We start from the raw sequence: 15,234 nt of genomic DNA, 5'->3' as shown, positions 1-15,234 counted from the left end.
GCATGACTGTAAGGATTCTTTGTGTATAATCCATCGATGTTGAAGCGAAAAAAAAAAAAAAAAAAAAAAAAAGTGCTGAAAATTGGCTGTATGGAGAACGGTGGTAGTTGGCGATGAGTGATGGTGGTTTCGCTGGTTTTCGAGCAAGATAAAGCCTCTAATCCATCAGTTTTAGGGTCGCTTTTTTGCTGATATACCATTAAATGTCGAATGTCTGCCCATAGGGTTGGTGTCCAAGTGAGCTAGATAAACACTTGACTTGGCTCAATGTGTAGCTAGATGCACAAAAGGTATCTGCATACCAAAATCGCTATTTAGGTATGCATCAGATCGAGTTTCTAGTACTACTACTACTACTACTGATTTTCTAATTTGAGAGAGTGGTTCCTGTTTGATTGACTACAAATCGACGATGAAATCATTGTTCATTAACCTTGCCTCTTCAAGACGAATAGACTGACCCAACAAAGGATTATCAGATTGTGTCTTACATTTAAGCTCTCTCTCTCTCTCTCTCTCTCTCTCTCTCTCTCTACACATCTAAAATAAAAAGTACTAAAACTTAGAGCCAACTTGAGCGACCGGAGAAAGCCATGCTTTTCAATGACGATCCCATATGAACCCCAATGGCAGAGCCTTGCGGACCAAACCCCTTGATCCAAACAACAATGAATGGTTTTATCATTTGACATCCATATGGTCTATAGGAACACCATGCATCAATCATGACATGTGTGTTCTATCGGCCCGGTGGGTTCAACAATCACCTAAATAGGGAGTTTGGAGGGTTACAGCTAATGTCTGTGTGTGTGTGTGTGTGTGTGTGTGTGTTTGTGTGTATTCCAGTCTTTTTTTTTTTTCTCTCTCTCTCTCGCAAAAACTTGTTGCTTTTTCTTTTTTTTTTCAAATTGCATAAATACATTAAACATTTTTACACATACAACTAGATGAAATCCAATACAGTGGAGGCATCTACTAAAAGTGCATTCAAACATGCTTCTATTCAGCAGCAACATTTCAAGCATATCACATCTTTGAATTGGCAGCACCACATCAGCGGCAAGGACCAAGAGGATACCCACATTGATGGCAAAACTCACATCACAACGTACAAAGCAACTCGGTATTTTGTTCCAAAGCATCATAGCAAGACAATGCTCGAGCATTACCGAGCTTGTCTATCTACCATTGAACTGCGCAGTCAGTGTATGTATCACCTATTACCCAGAGATGTGTGTGTGTGTGTGTGTGTATGTATTGACCTTTTTGCATAATTTTTTTTTAGGGTGTTCTTGGTTAACAAATACACATGTCATTGAAAGCAAAAAGGAGCGCCATGAGACCATAACGTCATTGCAGGGGAAAATCATTGACAAGGAGAATGTTGAGCAGTAAGTATAGCTTGAATGGAGAGTGTGCAATAGGCTGATGCGTCCTTGTTTCATAGTGAGTTGACATGGCTTGAACAAACAACTCTCACCAAACAATCAGTGCGATTCATGGCTGCCACTGCCGCGCTGGACTTTTTTTGGGCGATAGAGATTGAACATCGATATGATTCTGATACAACAACAGCAGCACGTGCGACGATGTATCTCCAATGGATCAAACCTACCTTGGTCACGCCGCTAGTAACATTAAATCGATTGATCCAGCTGGATTCTTTTCCTTGGATTAGTCAATGCGATCAAGCCATCACTGTGAAAAAACTGGATTACGACAAAACCAACAACAGCAACTGTTGTATAGAGTACATCTATCAACAACAACAAGCTGATTTGACCTCATTGCCTCAAGCTGTTACAGCTGTTGATATTCATCAGAAAATGAACCATCCTACTAGTAAATGGAGACACAGTGGATCATGGGACCCTCAGCAGCAACAACAACAACAACAACAACAACAAACAGTGCGAAAGAATAAATTTCTCGGCTCTTCATCCCTCATCTTTACCTCTTCTTCGTCAGTTACTTCATCACCTCAATTACATCCAATGACTGGCAATTTCTCATATCCAGATAAACAGCACCATTATATGATGCCTTGGCTGACAGCAGACGGTGATGATGAGATGGATAGTGATGAAAATCAGCAAAAACTGTATACATTGGATAGAGATGAGTTGAGGGTGCAAGTAGCTTACATACCTCAGATTACGCTTGCGTTGCCTGAGAAACTAGAATGGTCAGACAAATTTGCTCAACTCTGCGTGCGTTGCTATCGCCGTCCAGCATCCCGCTTGCATCAACAACAAGAACAGCAAAACGACAGTTACGTGATACAAATCTTACACCCACAACATATGATGCAGTATTTTGTAGAAAAGGAGGAGGAATCCATGCGATTAGACGATGAGGAGGAGGATGATCCTTTACTTGTCAGTGTTACCATCAGTAGATCAGATAGTCAGAAATTTTGTGTCAATCAAAACGAATGGCCGATTCGGTCATGGGCATTGTCAAGCGAGGAGGAAGATATAGATGATGAAGAAGAAGAAGAAGAAGATGATGATGATGATGATGATGATGACATATTCGTGGATGGCATGGAGGAACTAGCTCATGAATCCAATGTGACAAGCAGCATGCAACCACTACCATCTTGTTCGCCATTGATTCAAACGGCTGTGCCGCCCCAGGATGTGAAGCCAGAAAAGACTGTAAATAACGATACAAGCGCAACACCAGCGATGCAGCCTATGGCTAGTCTTGAAGAGAAAAACAACAAGCCGACACTCACTGATTCAAACAAAGTGTAAGTTTCAAAAAAAAAAAAAAAGCAAGAGTCATCCTTGCAAACACACTCACGAATGTTCTTTAAAGTGAAGCACAACAAGAGGAGCAGCAGGACATTGATCTGGATGAGTACCGATCACTCGAAAACAAGATACCCCTGAGCGATCCAGTAGCACTCCAAAAAGTAGCTCCACAATTCAACGCCTATCTGCAACCATCCACCACCACCACCACAGCAACCATTGTCCAATCACCTTCCAAAGAGAATGGCCATGTCATGATCAAAAAGATCGATATACCCAACCATCCCTTGGGCGGTTTCCTCAGCGAATCCACGTGGAAAGATTGCAGTATTTGGGACATCAAATCCGTGTTGGAGAGCACAGGAGCACGCAGAATCTGGGACAACACGTTTGACAACAGCGTCTACTTGCATGCACTCACACCTACCAGCTCACTATGGCACACCAAGATGAAGGGCACATGGCCTGTCAGTGCCAGAGATTATGTCTGTTTTCAAGGGCAGTACACCTCACCTTATCGCATTGATCTACTATCGACATCTTGTTTTGGAGACACGTTTCAATACAAACCGTTACCACAGCCTGTCACTGGATACACACGAGCTACTATGGATGTCATGGGATGGCGTTTGGAGCGTATGGATGAGAAAACAGCCTCTGTGAAGCAAGTGATGGTAACTCAATTTCCCACCTGGGTGATTCATTATATCACCAGTCGCTTTATTGTGCAAACGTGTGCTGCTGTGCAGAGTGCGAGACAGTATTTCGAGACATTTGGTGCACCTCCAAGCTTGGAGCATCTGACATGTGCTCAGTTGGTCAATGTCAAGCACGATCATGAGCGTAAGAATTGGCGATGTGAATATACACGTAGATCGGGCGCTTCTTCGTCTGATAAAGATGCGCAACAAGAGAACGTAGCAGCAATGACAGACGGTCCACAACAGAGCACGGTATCGGTAGTGCGCTTGGATAAACGAAGATGGGCAGCCAACAACCAGTATGCTGTCGCCATTGATCCGCCACCTTCTCGCGTATCTGCACTACAAAAAGTAAGTGATCCCTACGGTGTTTGGCTCACAGTCGAGCATGATGAAGCCTTTATCATACCTCTGCGTGGAAAGATACTCGTACTGATCAAGCCAGCAGACGAGCCCCCTACGAAACATCCACAGCAACCCAGCGAATGCACACTCAATGTCAATGGCAACACAATCACAATTGTTCGAGAGCAGAGAACGCTATCTATACCTGATGGAAACAAGCAAGTCTCATTTTCGCGAAACTTTTTGAAAGAAGAAGAACAAGGGATTCTATCCAAGATTCTCCCTCCTGATGATAATACCACAGCATCCTATGTACAGCCTGCGTCTTTACCCTCTTCTACCACTGCAACAGCAATCGCGCTGACTGAAGAAGCAAAAATTGAGGAAGCATTGAACCAGCTGCCCGTCTCACCAAAGGAGCATGCTCAAGCAGCCTTGTCTTTTCTGAAACTCACAGATGAACAATTCGGATGGACAGTGCTATCTGATAATAACAAATCTGGAATTCGTATCAGCAAAAAGCCTGGTGTCAAGAATATTGCCAGCAGCAATAGCGAGGACAAATCCTCAGAAACTGCCACTCACCCTACATTGCAAGTGGTTGATCCTTACATGGTTTACAAAGGATCCAAAGTCATTGAGAACTTTTCCATGGATGAAATACGATCTGTTATCACTGACATTGGACACATTCGAGCACTGTATGACGACACGATAGAATCCAAGACAGATCTCATACGACAAGACGACGCATCTGGCTGCAGAGTCATCCGACAAGCCATTAAAGCGTTGTTTCCTTTCAAGAACCGAGAAATATATGCCGTGTCGTGTGTAGCGCAAGAAGAGCTGCTGACATCCATGTCGAACACGAAGCGAACGCTGTATGTCGAGAGCTCGTTGCCTGATTTCCCGCTGATTAACCCCAAAAAGACCAGAGGTCATCTGTTCATGTCGGGCTGGATCTTGGAGCCTATTGATCCGTACAATACAACCGCAGCGACAAACCATCCTATTCCATCCACGCGCGTTACCCATGTCGCTGCCTTGGATTTAGGTGTTTCTGTGCCTTCGTATATTAGCAACTTGGTTGTCAATAACTGGTTTCCTAAAAAGCTGCAAGCGCTGGAGTCGTATCTCAAATCCAAAGGGCCGCCTCCAGTAATAACCTTGCCTTTTCCATTGCTCGTCTTTTCTAACAATACCTTGTCCAAGTCATCTGCGTCGTCAGTGCAGCAGGATAACAATGTGGACTGGATCTGTATTAAATCAAGCTATGATGAAAAGCATCAGTTCAAGGTAACCAATCGATTCAAGATACTGACAGAGCAAAAGAAACCTCGACTAGAAGAAGCGCTACAGCCCACAGCGTCATCGAGTGCTTCATTGATACCACCGTTTCGAAGACCCAGTCATCATACATTGACGCCAGAAACGAGACGAGGCTCTTTGCCAACAGCTGCATTGCCCAAGAAACGTACTGCGGCTTCATCCACCGCCGGCACCACCAGCACCACCAGCACCACCAGCACCACCACACCAGCAGCAGCAGCAGCAGCAGCAGCAGGCACTGTACCATCTACTTCCACTACTAGCGCATTATCAATGAAGGCAACAAACACCACAAACACTGTCACTTATCGAGCATTGACATGTTTACAAGCTACGTTCGATTTACGTCCCTACACCAAAGGCTACGAAATCCAAGCACAGCTCTACCAAACAGGTCAAGACAAACGAAAAAACATATCCAACAAGCTGGAATTGAGCATCTCTGAGCCTCCGCTGTCCAACCTGTTGGATGGTAACAAGAAGAACATGAAGCATACTGTTACTATCCAAATCGCGCAAGGATTACCCGCTGCTAGTATATACGAGTTGGAGTTCAGCTTGATTCCTGTGCGAGAAGAGACCCTAAACAAGAGGCCCACTCAATTGACGGTATCTCATGTTTTAGGAGAGGATCACACGGAGGATGGAAGCTGGCGTGGTATCATCATGGTCAATGATGTAGAAGCCAGTGTGAATTCGGATATTAAGCTCAAGGCTTTGCACCATGATGATGAGAATTTGGAAAGCAGTGGCCATAGTTGTCTGAGCAGCCCAGGAGACAAGAGCAGCCATGGCGATGATGGCAGTGCGGATTCAAACTCGGTTATAAAAGATATCAATTCAATAGATGGGCCAGAAACTGTGTCTGGTATAGGAGAGCAGGAGCAGCCATTCTTTGAAAAGACGAGCGGTACTCCACATCAAGACAATCATTCTAAACAGTACGTGGGTGGTGGCGGGGTCGTGGCCACTGCTTTGGGTAATGTGTCTGCAGGCGTCAATGTAAGTGGTATATATGTATATATTCCAGCAAGAGAGAGATTATCTGTGCAATGACTTATATACTTTTTTTTTTTTGTGTAGAATTTTGGCGCCCGTATGATGAACCCATTCAGGTCAGCATCCAATTCGTTTCTTTTACCAAGCAACAATAACTCGATGGAATCAACCACGCGAGATGTATCCTCTTCGGATGATGATAATACTAGCGGGTCTGGCCGTCCTAGCAGTAAAAGACGGTTCACCAGAGAAGAGAGGCGCAAAATCAACTCGACGACAATGACCATGTATGAAATTCGACTACTTAGAAAATCCTCGGATACCATGCGTAAAGGCATGCTACTGCTGATGATTTGCCTCGGATTAGCAGTTGTGTTTGCATTACTGATGTTACAGCCCATGCTGGAGAGATATTATGCCTCATTTACTGTCTCTTCCACCATGGGATCTTTGAATCAGTCCATCCAAGAAGGTGTGGTGCGTAGGCTGATACAAATTCCTTGGTTTGGCGGCTGGGATATCCAAGTGATTGCAGTGCGTAGAACATAGTATACAATAAAGTGTATATTCTTGCATCGTATATGAGGGTTGAATTGAAAAAAGTGCCTGTTCAAAACCTGGTAGAGTTGGTGTGTATATATCTTACAATAATTGTCGCATGAAAAACAGCTTTTGTTTGAGGTAATACAGTATATTAGACACAAAATGTTACAGCACTCTATCACAGAAAACCTAGTTTGATGGCAATCAGCACAGACTCTAAAATTTGTCACGTACGGATAGTTTCGTCAGATACTGCGATGGATATCAAAGGACGTATCCTTCCAAATGCATATATCGAGCTGTTGCTCATTTTTTCAAGACAACTGCTATCTATGCAAATTTCGTTTGTACCATCGTTATCTTAGCAAAAAAAAAAAAAAAAAAAAAAAAAAAAAAAAAAAAAAAAAAAAAAACTGGTATAGAAAACATGCTAGTCTCAAGGCTCTAGCATCAATATTTGGAAAATCAATTTCTGATGAGGTCAAATTGAACTAATACTGTATAATAGCTATCGCCTATATTTCTCAGCACAGGAAATGTTGGTATGCCAAATCCAATCCATCACTACAGAAGGATATAAAACATGGCATAATACAAGTTCTGATCAAATAGACCGGCGCAAGTTACTGAAAGATGAAGCAAAAAAGCTGTTGAATACATATATGGACTTTATCACTACCTGATACTACCCTAGCTGCTTATCGGTCAGAAAAGTCATGCTTGCCATTGATAAGATCAAATGTTCACATACCAGGTAGCGCGCGAGTCAGGAGCCTAGCAAAATGGTAATTGTTAGTACACTAGCAGCCTATATTTGATGCCATCTACAGTTTATTCGTTAAACTTTTTGTCAAAATAAAAAGGTGGATAGCATTGCTGTAAATACCCTTTGTTGTCATTTGGTGGAGAGTTTTAAAAGGTAACATTGATTTGTACAAGACCATTTCTGGCTCATTTTATATCATTGTGGCCGTGTCATTGTTTTTTTTCAAGCTGCTGTCTAAACGTTTCTATGCAGTGTAAGCAAGCGCACACGATCTTAAACTTATAGCGACTGATTGAATAAACCCCATGATTCGATGTCTTTCATGGAATATCTCTACACGAGCAATCAATTGAGAAAAATCTAGTTGTCAAGCCGTCAACCAAATTTACAATGAAGCCCTACTATTATTACAGCGACAATTGCCACAGATGAATCTGGCAAGAGAGTAACATTGGACAGTTTTGAACATTACCAATAATGAATATCAATGCCTTGAATGAGATGCAGTACATATAAATATCTTCGTAGCTCATATGCAGTCTAGACATATTCTTTTAAATCCACCTACTACTACTACTACTTTTTCAATGACCCACATCACATCGCTACCTGCAGAGCTGTTATCCGCCATCTTTGACACCATCGATTCCAACCATCAGCTCGCAGAATGCAGACTTGTTTGTAAACACTGGAACGATCCCGCAGCAAGATCGATGTTTGGCAATACAATAGTAATAACTTCTGACAAAACCGCATCAAGACTCTTTAGACACTTGTTTCTGGATCCCTGCAAGATACCTCTCATCAGACATTTGAGCTTTGAATTGGACGACAACCACTTGCCTATGAACACTTATAAGCTGCTACTTTTGGCTGTACATCCCAATATTGTAAATCTGACAGGCTTTGCCAATTCAGAAAGGTTCTTCAAGGCGCTCTTTGATATCATTGACAAGTCATCTCAAGAGTTCACCCAACTGGAGACTATGCCATCGTACACTGGACTCGATGTTGATTTCAACACGACTGTAGCTCTCAAGCTCAAGAAATCTCTCATGTATCCCATCGTGGTTCTAGGCGGACAGACAACACCAGCTGCAAAAGACTTTCTCAGGAACTTGGATCAGTTTCCAAAGTTCGATATGGTGATACTTCGAGGGCATCTTGATGGACTGGAATGGCTGGAAGATCTACTTAGATGTAACCCTCATCTCGATGGATTAGGTATAGGCAACCTTGTCATCAAGGACTTTCTTGCAGACATGAGAGGACTGCAAGGCGTAGTTTCGTGGTTGACTTCAAATGTACAGCAAGAGGGAGCATTGGAATTTATCCTGATCGACTCCCCCATGTTCCGCCCTGAGGCACTCATGTACTTTTGTTACAAGTATCCAAATATGAAATACATTCAATTGAAGGGTAAGATCTGGTTGCCTGAGGGAAGAGCTGCCACCGATGACGATGTCTTTACTACATTAACTCTAATTCTGGATGCTGTCAAGAAGATTGAGTGCAAAGTGATTCGTCTTGTGCTCCCTAGAAATACCTCATTGTTAGCAGTTATGAAGTTCTTGCCTAAGCGAGAAGAGGACTTAGAGGTTAGTATTGAAGACATTGGCGGCCAAAACGAAGTAGTCTTGAGCTTGACAGACGTAATGGTCGATTGATTTTGAATCCCTTTTTGCCTACTTGGTCTAAATCGCACTTTGGTTGTAAATAAATAATATAAAATCAAGCTTGCCTACATGATACATGCTGTGGGCCCTCTCAAAAATAAAAGACATTCAGATAACACGTATCATACTTTCAGATTATTCCCATGTCAAATGCTAATCGTGATTAAAGTAAACAAGATACAAGATGGTAATCTACTGGATTAACTGCGATGGAGTGGCAAGAATGATGCAACTGACTTGAAACCGTTATATCCACCTTTATACAGCTTGATGGCAATGCATTGTTTTTTTTTATTTTCTGTGCCTTCGTTCGCTTATCATAACATTTTGTATTGAATGACTGACTACGATGACCTCTTTACCTAAAGAGTTGTTATTCTGCATCTTTCGTCATATTGACTCCATCATCCCAACTAGCAGCTTGCAGATTGGTCTTCCGAGGATGGATAGCAAACAGATAAAATTCAGTTGTCAAAGACAAGCAGTTCAGCTTTATATTCACCTTTGCAGAAATCCATCTGACAGAAACTGATCAAATATATGGACTTGTATATGCCCGAGACAGAATTGCCTTTTACATGCCAGTACCTTATAATGAAGGATCTGCCAAATGTGATGTTGGACCTGAAATTGTGTTTATAAACGCATTCAGCATGTGAGCCAATCAGTCCCTTGGCCATCTCTTTTTCCAATATACAAATTAAATTCATGCTGTTCCCTTTTTCACTTGCTTCTTCTTCTTCTTCTTCTTCTGTTTATCGTCGAATTCTATTCAGGTCTGCTGCTTTTATCAGATACACATCGACTATGCCAGCAGCTCCAACTACGCGTAAGCATGTTTATACATATCCATCACCTTTGAGAATTCATTCATTTTATTTACTGCAAACTAGTAATCCTTGAACAAACCAACGTGCTCGAACAGGATCCTGCAAAATTTCAATACAAAACTACCCTAGGGAACTGTTCATTCAATGAGTTTATCCTATCTTATCCCAGTGGTATGTGTCCATACTATGAGCAACTAGTAGTTGCAACAAGCCACAACAACCTCTCTCTCACCTCTTGATTGCTTTTATTAGGTGCCTATACAGGCATGCGCACTGTCAACAGGGATGCTATTGTCGAGCTCGAGACACACATGACGCGCATGACAAACTCCTTGTCATCCATTCAATTCAAGGGCAAGACAGCATCTCAAACACAAGCAGCCAATGAAGCACTGGCATCGTTGCGAGATCCTGTGGGCTTTGAAGCCAAAGTGATCCCATTGCTAAGAAAAGGGCTGACTGAATACTATAGCCAAGTCGATGCGACCACACATACAGAACACCCTTCTGAGGCAAAAGTATCACTGATGGCAACGTACTCGTTTGAGGTAAGTAGATTAGCTATTTTTTTTTCTTTTAGCAAGAGGGGGCGGGTGTGGTTTTGATATTTTATTATAGACACAACAACCGCTTTTCGCTGCGCATGTCGCTGCTTTACCCAGCATCCCACCCAATAAACGTGTCAAGGTCGAGATTGAGAGAAAAGAGAGAACGGCGCCTGAAGTCAAGGATTCACAATGGGTCAGAGATCGACAACAACTCGAAAAAAACAAGCCTGTGGATGTAAATGAAGTCTTGTTGATGGATGACCAAGACCGACTGTATGAAGGCATGGCGTCTAATTTTTTGGTGGTCAAAGATGGTGCTGTTGTATGTGCCTCGTTGGATCATATCCTGCTGGGATCCATCTTGAAGATTGTTATCAAGGTATGCAAAGAGCATGACATTCCATTGAAATGGGAGTTTCCCACATTACAAGATGGCAAGCAAGGGAAGTGGGAGGGTTGTTTCTTGACCAGCACATCGAGACTTTTGTTGCCGATTGAAACCATCCTTGTAGACAATGAAAGGTAAGTAGAACATGTGGGGCTTGCGTTGGATGATGTGAGTGTCTCATTTGTGTATGTCCACAGAATTGAATTCAAGGAAGCATCGACTCTGGTGGAGTTTTTGAGAAACCAAGTTGCTAATAAAATATACAAGGCTGCGTATAAAGTGCTGCCATGATCTAATCTATCTACATGTGAATTTAAAACAATATATCATTTCAGGGGGAGGAGGGAGGAAGTACATTGTGTGTATGTGTGGCTGAAGATGGCTTACACACACACACACACACAGCTCCTGAAATTGCTGTAAAAGCTCCAAATGGATCATAGCACTAACACAAGGTAGTGCACCCTGCTTTACCTCATATAGCGGCATCCACATATTCATTTCATTCAAGTTTTCAGCTTCCTCCTCTACATCAAAATTTCTAAATTCTATAAATAAGCAAAACTTTCATGTGGCTTGGATTGAACCTTTTAATTTACATAAACGTTCGCGCGTTGGTGCAGGATCCCTCATTATGCAAGCTAGATACATGCTATGGTATACTAAGCACAACCACCATCATCCATGATATAATGCGATTCGAAACGTATCTAGTAGAGGTTACAGTTTTTGTTGGAAATGGTGTTCACTTCATCATCGATGGTTACACTTGAATTTATACTACTTTTTCATCTTCCTATCTAAATTAAGCAATGTTCTTGACTAAAAATACAATTGAATCCATTGTGCGCCACCTTTTTCTCTTCTCTTCTTCTTCTTCTCCTTCTTCATACCTTCAAACTAGCAGACAGCAACATGAGTGTGTATGTGCCGTTCGAGGACCAAAGAAAGCAAGATGCATCATTCACAATCAAAGCAATGGGTATACAATTAGGCATCAATGTAGGCACAGCCATTGTTGTCATGATTGGCTTTAGTTTGCTGAGGCCAGTAAGTATTACTTTGTGTGAGCAAAAGAGAATGACTTGACATACAATCTATACCTAGAGACACACATTGGTGTATGCGCCAAAGTCAAAATTTGCCACCAAAGAGTAACGTATAATATGCAACCTATGGGACAGATCAGACAGCATACCAACACCTCCCCTCCCCCATCTAGACATCAACCTCCAGCAATAGAGTCCAATGGCTGGCTATCTTGGGTAAAACCAATTCTACGGATCAAAGACGAACAACTACTCCCCTTGATTGGCTGTGATGCCCTACTGTACATTCGATTTGTGCGCCTATTGCGGAAACTCTTGTTCTACATGAGCATCCTCGGTATTGGTGCCTTGATCCCCATCTACATTGTAGCCACCAAAGCAACAGGGTAAGTGGATTGACTATCACTCAAGTATGCGTTAACAAACTGTACTCGATAGCGACTGGCCTCCAGCACCTGGCAGTATTGAGATCTTATCACTCGCCGGCATCAACCTTCAAAATGGCAAAACCAGAACAGACGGTGCAGACACAACATGGTACTGGGCTCCCTTCTCTGCTACATACCTATTCAGCATCCTGATCGCCTATTTCATGTACCGTGCTTCCTGCGATTACATTGAAATGCGACAATATTACTTTCGACTCCCTCAAAACGAAGCCTCCATGAAATCCTTGATGGTCAGCCGTGTGCCTGTAGATATGCAATCGGATGACAAACTCAAGCAATGGGTGTCTCGTGAACGCATCCCGTACCCCATTTCGGAAGCTATGATTGGCCACCACAGCAAAAAACTGACAGATTTGTTTGAAGAGCATCAACTGGCCGTGCACAACTTGGAGACCACATTAGCCGCTTATTTGAGCGACGGAAAGCACCAGAAGAAATCAAGGCCCACTGTCCGCTTGGGCGGTTTCTTGTGCTGTGGAGGCAGAAAAGTAGACGCTATCGAGCACTACACACAGAAGGTGGCTGATTTAGACAAGGAGATCAAGCAGCTACGCAAAAGCAAGACGACTAAAACGGCCCATTACGGCTGGATCTCCTTTGACAGTGTTCATGTTGCTCATGCAACGGAACGAGCACTCGCTAAAAAGTTTGATATTCGACTATCGCCGACACCCACAGATTTGGTGTGGCCCAATTTACCACTGGACCACAAAACCCGTCAAGCGAAGCGATGGATGGGACGCATTGTCTACTGGGTGTTTGTGTTTGCCTGGATGATCCCTATGACTGCACTCTCGGCCACCTCCAACATAATCAACCTGATACGTCTGATACCCAACAGTGCAGCCTTTATTGACTCGCACCAAGTCTTGATGGGTGTCATTCAGGCCTATTTTACTCCCATTGTCATGGCCGTCTTCTTTTACTTGCTGCCGCTGTTTTTCCGTTTCCTGTCGCAACAACAAGGTTACTGGACACAAACCACGCTGGACCGCAAAGTACTGACAAAGCTCTACGTATTTTTCATCATCAACAATCTGCTGGTTTTTACATTGACGTCCATGTTTATCGGTATCTATGGCCAGATCCGAGCACTGGTCGCATCCGGCTCTTTACCCGCTTCGGATGAAAGCATCACAGAGTACGTCATGCAAATTGCAAAGAACATTGCTGAGGTGTCTACATTTTGGATCAACTTTGTGTGTCTCAAGTCATTGACATTGACCATGGACTTGGCCATGTTGGTGCCGTTATTGACCATCACCATTCGCAAGTTTATCACACGTCCTAGTCCTCGTGAACTGCGTGAACTGGCAAAGCCTCCCGAGTTTAACTACCCTCAAAACTACAACCTGCTGCTGTTCTTTTTTACCATTGCCCTGGTCTACTCGGCTATGAGTCCCTTGATATTGCCGTTTGCGTTAGTCTACTTTGCGGTGGCTAGCATGGTATACAAGTACATGCTCATGTACGTCTACGTAACCAAGATGGAGAGTGGCGGTAAGATTTGGCCTGTCTTGTTTCAGACGGTCATGACATCGGTTATCTTTTTTCAGGTGACCATGATCATCATGATGGTTCTCAAGGGCGGTTTGTTGCAGGCGTATTGCCTGATCCCTCTGCCTGTGCTGACATTGATGTACCAGTACTTTTATTACCGTCGAATGCATGTGCTAGGCACTTATCTCTCTGGCTCGGAGCCCAGCTATGTCTTGCAAGACGATGAAAGCGCCCTTAGCACCGGTAAGAAACATAAGCAGCAGACCTTGCATAGCCAGTTTCAAGATCCTGCCTACCGCAACAAACTAGCCACTCCCACAGTGCACGACGATGTCAAGCACTTGTTGCAAAAAGTGTACAAGGCGCCTGAAAAACCTATCAATAACACCATGGAGATGGCTCAGCTGTTTGGCAAGACAGTGATGCAAGACATTGACTTGGACGCCAACAAGGGCTTCAATCATCATCACAAGCGCATGACCATCTATGACCAAGGATGCCCTGTGGAATTTGAAACAGTCCAGGAGGATGGCATCTTGGATCAAGATAGTAGTAGCAGCGATGAAGATCAAGACGAAGAGCAAGAGGAGCGACAACAACACCAACACCAACAACCCCAAGATCCCCATACGGACGACAAGCTCTCTCGCTATACGACGTATACATCCTCGTTTGGTGGAAATCAGTCTGAAGATGCACCCTTACTATCAAATCCACCACCACCACCTGTGCCTTCATTCCATATGCTGATGCCTCGACAATTGCAAAATGAACGCAATGTCACTTCTGAATACATTGAAATGTACTCTTCATTCACTCCCAACGCAAGCCAAGCGCAACTGGCTTACCCACAGGATGAAAAGACTGAGGTGGAGGAGGAAAAAGATAACATTCGATTCATGTCATTAGACGAATTTGGTGTGCCACATCAAGAAGAGCAACATGCCTCTGACGCAGCAACCACACACACGACACAGCACATCATACGACGGCACACGGCTCCATTGCTAGCGGATGTAGACGACAAGGACGCACTGACAAACGAACCCATGGCGCGTCATCATTCACTTCCTGTAGCGTTTTATCAAGCGCATTTGTCTCAACGCTTTGATGTAGACACTTCAGATGAAGAAGATCAAGTGCCACAAATAGCGATTGAAGTTCGACGTCAATTGAGCGTGCCTGTAGCAAGAACAAGACAAGAAACAGCAATGCAACGTAGTCGTACAATGCCATCGAGAAGACAACAGCAGCAAGTAGCTTTACCTAACAATAACCCTTTTGAAGATGCTTATACCACAGCAAGTCCTGAAAATGAGGAGCAGACATTCTTTTGAATATAGTTATTGATC

At 43.2% G+C, this 15,234-nt stretch overlaps 4 protein-coding genes across 4 annotated transcripts; all 4 read left to right on the top strand.

Annotated features, from left to right (window-relative positions):
* Positions 1 to 947: 947 nt before the first annotated feature.
* Positions 948 to 6,682, top strand: ATC70_011844 (uncharacterized protein; the record flags this gene model as incomplete). The annotated part of the gene is made up of 5 exons (XM_064831029.1): positions 948 to 1,206; positions 1,286 to 1,391; positions 1,448 to 2,755; positions 2,824 to 6,136; positions 6,218 to 6,682. 5 exons carry the CDS (start codon positions 948 to 950, stop codon positions 6,680 to 6,682), a joined length of 5,451 nt encoding a protein of 1,816 aa, XP_064679942.1.
* Positions 6,683 to 8,029: 1,347 nt separating this feature from the next.
* On the top strand, positions 8,030 to 9,109 carry ATC70_011843 (uncharacterized protein; the record flags this gene model as incomplete). The annotated part of the gene is made up of 1 exon (XM_064831028.1): positions 8,030 to 9,109. The coding sequence occupies one exon, from the start codon at positions 8,030 to 8,032 to the stop codon at positions 9,107 to 9,109; it is 1,080 nt and encodes a 359-aa protein (XP_064679941.1).
* Positions 9,110 to 10,214: 1,105 nt separating this feature from the next.
* ATC70_011842 (PHB domain-containing protein) lies at positions 10,215 to 11,175 on the top strand (the record flags this gene model as incomplete). Its single annotated transcript, XM_064831027.1, has 3 exons — positions 10,215 to 10,496; positions 10,567 to 11,018; positions 11,082 to 11,175. The coding sequence occupies 3 exons, from the start codon at positions 10,215 to 10,217 to the stop codon at positions 11,173 to 11,175; spliced, it is 828 nt and encodes a 275-aa protein (XP_064679940.1).
* A 687-nt stretch (positions 11,176 to 11,862) lies between these two features.
* Positions 11,863 to 15,219, top strand: ATC70_011841 (uncharacterized protein; the record flags this gene model as incomplete). The annotated part of the gene is made up of 4 exons (XM_064831026.1): positions 11,863 to 11,934; positions 11,992 to 12,038; positions 12,107 to 12,319; positions 12,372 to 15,219. 4 exons carry the CDS (start codon positions 11,863 to 11,865, stop codon positions 15,217 to 15,219), a joined length of 3,180 nt encoding a protein of 1,059 aa, XP_064679939.1.
* Between the last annotated feature and the right edge of the window lie 15 nt (positions 15,220 to 15,234).

The sequence above is a fragment of the Mucor velutinosus genome (assembly GCF_035048745.1).
Source record: "Mucor velutinosus strain NIH1002 chromosome Unknown tig00001566, whole genome shotgun sequence".
NCBI classification, from domain to species: domain Eukaryota; kingdom Fungi; phylum Mucoromycota; class Mucoromycetes; order Mucorales; family Mucoraceae; genus Mucor; species Mucor velutinosus.
This window is presented reverse-complemented; position numbering and strand designations above follow the sequence as displayed.